Source organism: Carlito syrichta, unplaced genomic scaffold, assembly GCF_000164805.1.
Source record: "Carlito syrichta isolate Samal-C Ts95f unplaced genomic scaffold, Tarsius_syrichta-2.0.1 Scaffold305694, whole genome shotgun sequence".
In the NCBI taxonomy this organism is placed as follows: domain Eukaryota; kingdom Metazoa; phylum Chordata; class Mammalia; order Primates; family Tarsiidae; genus Carlito; species Carlito syrichta.
In genome coordinates, this window is record NW_007249790.1 from 279352 (window position 1) to 287897 (window position 8546).

Sequence of the window (8546 nt, forward strand, 5' to 3'; positions counted from 1 at the left end):
GCCCGGGGGACCCCGCGGGAAGGCCGCGCCCCGCCCTGGCTCCGGCTCGCGCCCTGCTCACCTTTCCCATGGCTGGCTGGCACGGACACGCGAGCTCACTGCGACGGGCCGGCGCCGCGGCCTATATAGCGGGACGGCTGCTGCGTCGGCAGGAACGAGACAAAAGGGGCCCGCGAGGGTACGGGGAATTATGGCTCGCTTTTGCCTGCTGCATTCACTGGAGATGACTGGATTCGGCCCGGGCTCTCTGGCCTGTTCTGCGCTGTCCTGTGTGCGCTGCTCTGGTGGCTTTTCATCCGGAGCCTGAGTGTTCTCCGCGTTTATCAGCACATCGGCTGAACTTTTGACCTGAGGCTCGCGTCTCTGCACAGACCATTTAGCCCTACCCTGTGGGTTTTCTGGGAAGGGTCCTTGCCTTCATCGAAGTGCTCCGGAACTCCCCAGAGAGCGATGCTGAGCTCGAACGCCACAGGCGCTGGCCGGCCCCCCGGGTGGCAGAGGCCACTCTGCCTTTTGTTTCTGTACCAGGCTTGCCAGCACAGCGCAGGGCACGACTGCAGACCCCCGTCCGGGCTGGTTTTGACTGCGTTGACCCCACGCTTTTAGACGGTGCTGATGTCCCCTTTGGTGGGTGCACTTCGCATCGCTAGAAACCGACTCCTGGGAAGACAGCCGAGGGAGGGTTTCTGCGGTCTTGGGTCATCGGTCCAAGGCCCAGAGGCACCGTGTGCTGCAGTATGGATTGCCTTCTCCTCGCCGCGGGGTGGGAAGCCGGAAAGCTTCGTGGGCAAGAGTGTGGGCCTCGCTCTCAGGCCACCTGGACCCAGAAGCCCGAGGAGCTACATGGCAAGTCACAAAGCTTCTCAGAGCACGTGATTGCCTGGCTGTGGGGTGATTCATAAGAAAAAGAAAGGAAGGAAGGAAGGAAGAGGAGCAGCCTCTGACCTTCAGACGCTGGCTGGTGCTCACAGGGAGGCGTGCCATTCCCCCGACAGACATAGACCGGCTCCCAGAAGGCAACTTCAGACAAGGTTGCTCTGAGGCTGTGATGAAATGAGATAACATAAGGTACTTCCCAATGTCGTCTAAGCCCTGACAAAAGCAGAGTCAGTGTGCCACTCACAAAATACCAACATGATTAACTGCAGCTTATTTACCAGTTACAGGCCTATCCTAGCCTAGTCTCCCCTCCCTATGGTAGGATTTATTGAGACCATCTAATCTAGAGTGACCCCCACCTGTTTCAGACCCTTCTCCAGATTACCCAACCAAAGCACCATGCTATCATGGGTGCTTTCTGGCTGGGCATGGTGGCTCACGCCTGTCATCCCAGCACTTTGGGAGGCAGAGGTGAGAGAATTGTCTGAGCCTATGGGTTCAAGATCAGCCTGGGCAACTAAGTGAGACTCTCCAAAAAAAAAAAAATGGCCAGGTGTAGAGATGCGTCCCTCCCTGTAATTCCAGCTACTTGGAAGGCTGAGGTGGGAGGATTGCCTGAGTCCAGCAGGCAAAGGCTGCAGTGGCCGTGAGCGTGCCACTGCACTCCAGCCTGGGTGACAGAGTGAGACTCTGACTCAAAAAAAACGCCCAAAAAACAAAAAAAAACAGGTTCTTTCTAAGCCCTCTCACTGAGACATTCCATGCTTTCCCACAATGCATGCTCTCCCTTGCTGCAATCAGTAATACACCCAGCTTGTTTAAAGATAGATGTGGGCCAGGCTCGGTGACTCAGCCTATAATCCCAGCACTTTGGGAGGCCGAGGCAAGAGGACTGCCTGACCCTGTGGGTTCGAGACCAGCCTGGGCAACTTGGTGAGACCTCATCTCTACAATTAATAAAAAATTAGCCAGGTGTGGCAGCACATGCCTGTGGGTCCAGCTCCTTGGAAGGCTGAGGCAGAAGGATCGCCGGAGCCCAGCAGGTCGAGGCTGTGGTGGTCGTGAGTGTGCTGCTGCACTCCAGTCTGGGTGACAGAGTGAGACTCTGACTTAAAAAAAATAAAAGAAGGCGTAAACCACAACAGTTTTTTCAAAGTTTGGCCCAAGAACTATTAAGTACTGATTAAAAACATAGATTCTGAGGCATTTTCCTGATCTAGCCAGAGGTTAGAGATTGGTCGTTTGTGCTTTTAGCAGCAAGTGATTCCTATGCACACTGGAGTCTGAAAAACATCTGATGACTTCCAAAGTCAAACCGAATTTTTTTCTTTTAACCACAAAATGGTTTCACAGAGGACAATTTTTTTTAAAGGAAACTTTGGTAGGACTAAGTATCTTTGAAAGAGATAAGCAGGCTGAAGTCAACCTTGATAGTGCCACTCAATTACTAGTAACAATAGGGATCCAGGGCTCATTTGAGATGAGTATGCACTAAACGCATTGTACACACAATCCCATGTATTCAAGTCAACGTCCTTTGGCTAAAGACCACCAGGAACACATCTATCTCTTTTTATTTTTTATTTTTTTGAGTTGGAGTCTCACTCCATCGCCCAGGCTGGAGTGCAGTGGCACGCTCACGGCCACCCCAGTGTTGACCTGCTGGGCTCAGGCGATTTTGATTTATTGTAGAGACGCGTTCTCGTCAAGTTCCCCAAGCTGGTCTCAAACCCCTGACCTTAGGCAGTCCTCTTGCCTCCGCCTCCCAAAGTGCTGAGATTACAGGTTTGAGCCACCGTGCAGGCCCCACCTTCATTTTTGGATCAGGAAATCGTGTGTTTTAGCCCTTCCCGGCAATGCTTTATTCACGATTGTGTCCATTCTCTTTCAGTCTGAAAGCAGAAGCACTCTGCTTTGTAGCACTATTCCCGTTCTATGAAGTTGTGTATATACACAATGAGAGAATCAAAGCAGAAAAGCCAGCACCTCAGCGACAGTGCCGGCCAGGCAGGGAAGAGGCAAGGGGCCAGAAAACACGCACAGCGGAACTTCAGTCTCCTCCCAGAACGGCGCCACCTTGAATTTCTCCCATCTCTTTTCTCCCATCTCTTTTCTCCCATCTTCTCTCTCCTCTCCTCCCTCACGGAGGCGCCTCCCTTGGAGGCTCCTCCCGTCTCAGCCCCCGACTCTGCCCAGACGTGCCTTCCTCCAGACCGTGCTCTGCCAACAGGCGGGCGACGAGCATCGACACCCGTGGAGCCGTGCCCTCGGCTGCCCGAAGCACCTCCCGACCTCCCCTAGTCTCCCAGCCCGGCCCCGGCGTCCGGCGCGGCACAGCAGGCCTGACCCTCGGTCTGCTTTCTGTCTCCTCACACCGAACCCCTCGTTTCCCAAATACACCACGCTGTTCTCACGCGGCTCTTGTTTTTCCACGTGCTCATCCTTCTCTCTGAGACACCAGTTCTCTGTTTTCCACCCGGAGAAAACCGTGAAGACGTTCCTGAACCCTTCCTCCTCTTCCAAGCTGAGTTTAACGGCGCCCACGTCGCTCCCCAGCGCCATGTTCACACCGCCACACCTCGGTCACTGTCACTTACTGTTGTGCTTAGAGGTCCGTCCCTCGGAGTCGATGAGGGAGCCGCACGAGGGCCAGGGCGATGTCGTCTTCAGTTGCGTGCTGGCACTCACGGGCAGGTGGACTAGCTACTCAGGAAACGCCCGGGGGATGCGTGCGAGTTATTCCTAGTCTGAAACTCACCGTCGTCATGGTGTGGGGGCCTTTTCAGTCTTTGCAGCTTTCGTTTCCTTTTTTTTTTTTTTTTTTGAGTCGGAGCCTCACTCTGTCGCCCAGCCTGGAAAGCAACGGCATGCTCACGGCCCCCGCAGCCTCAGCCTGCTGGGCTCAGGAGATCCTCCCGCCTCAGCCTTCCAAGTAGCTGGACCCACAGGTGCATACCACCATGCCCAGCTACGTTTCTGATTTATTGTAGAGACGAGGTCTCGCCAAGTTGCCCAGGCTGGTCTCCAATTTCTGGGCTCAGGCAATCCTCTTGCCTCGGCCTCCCAAAGCAGGGCTTTCGGTGTGCAGGACGGCACAAAATCCCTGTGCTGCTCTGTCCACTGGGCCTTCACGACAGTGGGGATGACAAGCAAAAGGGAGAAACAGAAATGTGCTGTCCCCCAAGCTCTCCACTCCCTAGCACTCTGTCTAATGTTTATGTCTCCTTAAGTGCAATGAGTGTCACAGCAGCAGCTGCCAATCCCAGAGTTTTGCTAGTGTCTGAGGTTCAGCGCGCAGCTGATTCCACCGTTCATCCTCCTGCTTCTTAGCAATTAGTGGAGCAGACGTGTCGTGTGCAGCCGGGCAGCTCTTGACGGCAGGGTACGTTCGAGGTCATTAGGCCACGTTTTGCTGCACAAACATCATAGGGGGAGGCACTTGCAGAGACCTCGCTGGTGTGGCCCACTGCAGGCCTAGGCTGCAGCCTCTTGCTCCTGGACTGCACACGATGCAGCCCGTGGCTGTGCTTAACACGGCGGGCAGCCTGACGCAACGGTCTCTGAGCATCAAAACGCATCCAAATGTAGACAAGGGGTGGCCAAAACACAGTGGGCAGGATCAGAAAGGCCCGTCTGTCCAGGGCACTCGCCCTGAGAGGTGCTTGCAGGCCTGGAAGGTGCTCTGGTGAGGCGGTGGGTGGTGGTGAGTGAGTGTGAAGGCCTAGGACATGACTGTGCTCAACGGCAGACTTCACACACAGCGCATACACTTGTGTGCCTAATCCTGAGTTGTAGCTCACATTTTTTTTTTTTTTGAGTCGGAGTCTCACTCTGTCGCCCAGACCGGAGTGCAGCGGCCGTTCCCAGCCACCGCAACCTCGACCTGCTGGGTTCCGGTGATCCTGCCGCCTCAGCCTTCCAAGTAGCCGGAATTACAGGCGTGCGCTACCACGCCTGACTAATTTTTTGATTTATTGTAGAACTGAGGTCTCGCCTGCCCAGGCGGATCTCAAACCCACGGGCTCAGGCAATCCACTCACCTCAGCCTCCCAAAGGCGTGGGAATACAGGCTGAGCCACTGAACCCGGCTCACATTTTAAAAATAAAATCTAAGCCGGGCGCGGTGGCTCACGCCTGTCCTCCTAGCACTTTGGGAGGCTGAGGTGAGAGGACTGCCTGAGCCCTCGGGTTCGAGACCAGCCTGGACAACTTGGCGAGACCTCATCTCTACCATAAATCAGAAAATTAGCCGGTCAGGGTAGCATATGCCTGTAGTTCCGGCTACTTGGAAGGCTGAGGCGGAAGGATCGCAGGTCGAGGCTGCGGTGGCCTTTGCACTCCAACCAGGGTGACAGGCTGAAATTCCAACTTAAAAGAAAGTAAATTAAATTTTTAAAAAATGTGTAAACTTAGGCTGCACAAAATGATTTTTTCTTCAGTAATAAGTTAGCTTACTGTAACTTTTTTACTTTATAAACTCTTTAACATTTTTTAACTTTTCAGCTCTTTTGTAATAGCGCTTGTCTTAACCCACAAACACATTGTACAGTTGCAAAAATATTTTCTTAATCCTTATTCTGTAAACTTTTTCCGTTTTTACAATTCTTTATTTTCATTTTTTTATTTTGAACATTTTCATTAAAAACCAAGACCCACACGGGAGCCCGGGCCTGCACGGGGTCGGGGTCGCCATCTCACCATCTCGCCGTCTCCGCCTCCGAGCCCCGTGCCCCTGGAAGGTCCCCGGGCAGCAGCACACATCACCTCCTGTGACTGCAGCGCCTGCTCCCGCACACCCCCTGGGGGCCCCGCCCAAGGAAGTCTGGCAGCGGGATTACAGGCTGAGCCACCGAGCCCGGCTCCTTACTCTGTTTTTAAACCCACTGGGTGTTGGATATAGAGACCCCCTAGGATGCAGGATGGAAGGAAACTAAAAATTAAGCCGAACAGCCCTGCAACGACAGTTGAGAACCGAGAAGAGAGGAGCCAGGCAGGGATAGAAGGCAGGTCACCCGCAGTCCGCCCCAGCCGGGCCAGCTAATGTTCAATTTTGGCACTGAGGGCCTGTTAGGATGCACACTCGCACCGTTGACACCACAGCCCCCAGATCCCGCACATCAGTGCCTCCTGTGAGGTGGTCCTGGAGTCCAAGGAAGAAGACGGCCTGCCGGCTGGGTCAGCGTGGCAGCACATGGCGCAGGGCAAGTGCCCGCCCGACGCCGTCGGGGAGGCTCCCGGGAGAATCACGAGCCACCCGTTGCTTCTCCGGAATTACGAGAGACGTGTCGGAGGACGTGAGGACATGAGCCCCCTCGCTGTGTGGGACGGGCCTTGGGCCTTGAGCCAGCCCCCTCGGATCTCAAAGGATGGGGGCTTCTGGGGAAGCCCCACCCAAGGCCATCAGTTTCACCGGCGAGTTTTATCCAAAACAGCCCTGAGAACCTGACTCGGTTACTGCCAGATGTTGGTGAAGGTGTTGCTGACTCCATACCCCGTACTCTGCACCAGGACCCAAGGACATTTTCTTCTAGGTTTTAGCTTGGGAAATGGTTAGGCTTGTCTTTTTTTTTCCGAGTTGGAGTCTCACTCCATCACCCAGACTGGAGTGCAGTGGCCGCTTCCCGGGCCTCGACCTGCTGGGCTCTGGCGATCCTTCTGCTTCAGCCTTCCAAGGAGCCAGAACTTACAGGCGTGTGCCACCACGCTCGGCTAATTTTTGATTTATTGTAGAGATGAGGTCTCGCCAAGTTGCCCGGGCGGGTCTCGAACCTGCGGGCTCAGGCAGTCCGCTTGCCTCAGCCTCCCAAAGCACTGGGATGACAGGCTGAGCCACTGAGCCCGGCTAGGCTTGCCTTGAATAATGAATTAATTTGTCCGATCCTGTTTCCTCCTCTGCCTTGTGGGCTGGATCGCTCTACAGTCAGCAAAGCCCCTTAACCTCACGCTCGGGTTTGAACACCCCTGACCTCATCTTATCCCTCCTACTCTTGTTTGTCCTCTGATTCAGTTTCCTCGTTTGCTTATTTTTAATTTTTAAAATTTATTATGGCTTAATTTTTATTAGTGACCTTGATTTGTTTTTGCTTTTGTTTTTTTAGAGACAGAGTCTTTCAAGTGATGCTCCTGCCTCGCCTCCTGAATAGCCAGGCCTGCAGGTGCACCCCACCACACCCAGCTAGCCTTAATCCATTTTTTAAAAACTAAAGGAAACAAATATACAGTCAAAAATTTCTCCAGAAAATTTCTTTTTTTGAGTCGGATTCTCACTCTGTTGCCCAGGCTGGAGTACGCTGGCATGCTCACGACCACCACAGCCTCGACCTGGACTCAGGTGATCCTTCCGCCTCAGCCTTCCAAGTAGGTGGAACTACAGTCACGCACTACCAGGCCCACTAATTTTTTGATATATTGCAGAGACAAGGTCTCACCAAGTTGTCCAGGCTGGTCTTGAACCCACAGGCTCAGGTCATCCTCTCGCCTCGGCCTCCCAAAATGCTTGGATGACAGGCCTGAGCGTCCGCACCCAGCCTCAGAAAACTTCAACTCCTTATTTTCCATTTATTACTATTTTCTATGTGTAGTCCTAATACTTTACTCCCTGTTAAAATGACATGAGACTGAATATCCTCCCTGCATTTGATTTTGATAAATGTCCTGAAATCCTTCCACAGAGCTCATAGCATAGCAAAGAGACAGTGAAGTGCATCTGGACTGGAAATACTATAGAGGAATGAGGCGCTGAGGGTGGACCTGAGGGAGAAGGGTGGTGAGTCCAGAAGGACAGACATGGAGTAGGTGGGAAGGTGCCAACATCTGTGTGTCTGTGGAGCTGAAGTGAGAGTCCGGATGCTGAGGACAACTTCCTCATCGGCTAGGACTTGGACCGCACAGGTAAGAGGACAGGGGAACCAGAGGGACAACTTGAGGTGTTTCAAGAAGTGCTCGTCATTGTAGCCGCAAATGTATCCTTGAAGACTAGCCACAAATGACCTGGCCCCACTGAGTGGAGCTTCTTTGAGTCTCCAAGTCTCAGTCTTTAGAAGACTAAAGACTAGAGGTAATATCCCCTGCATTACCCTCTTGTGAGAGGTTGCTTCCCATCTTGAAAGCATGTTTCTGTTTGGCCAAATGCTGTTTTGCTTACGAATGCTCACTGGATCAAAAGAAAGACAAGACTCTACTCGTGCCAGAAACACAAGCTAAATATTTTATTAGATTCTAAGGGAGAAAAGTGGAAAACGTGCACTTCAGTAAAAATCTATGACCCGTCTGAAAGAGCCAACTTTGGCACTTGTGGCCCCCCAGTCAAGAAATCTCCTGTACTCCCCCGGCCTCAGTAGAAACTGCCTTCCCCGGTAGCTGGGCATCTCGTAGAGGATCCAGCTGCCCTCCAGCACGTTGAGGGAGTGGACTTCGGTGAGGTGGAAGCGGTCCTGGACAGAGAGGCAGTCGTCTGTCATCTCCGACATCTGTCCCCTGAAGTCCTCTCTCTCGTAGATTCTCATTCTGAAAGTGCCGGAGTGCTGGGGTGGCGAGCAGAAAAGAAGAAGCGGATGAGCACGACCTGCGGGCAGTTGGAGGCCCCGCCCGGCGCCTCCCTACCCACACCGTCCCGGGGTTCTCTGAGTCCACGTTTGCCTCCAGAACAGCCACGGTGCCGCGGCCGG

General features: G+C 53.5%; 1 protein-coding gene across 3 annotated transcripts in view; it reads right to left on the reverse strand.

Annotated features, from left to right (window-relative positions):
* The window catches only part of LOC103264690 (gamma-crystallin B), an 11908-nt gene that overhangs the window by 1970 nt on the left and 1392 nt on the right, over positions 1–8546 (reverse strand). The window contains exon 3 of one of the 3 annotated variants that reach the window (XM_008062404.1): positions 8064–8402. The exons of 1 other annotated variant lie outside the window; for it this stretch is intronic. In XM_008062404.1, the coding sequence (XP_008060595.1) occupies positions 8127–8402 (276 nt within the window). In that variant the 3' untranslated portion in view covers positions 8064–8126. Of the gene's footprint in view, positions 1–8063; positions 8403–8546 lie in introns of those variants that run through there. One more of the 3 variants, XM_021714668.1, reaches the window with a different exon arrangement.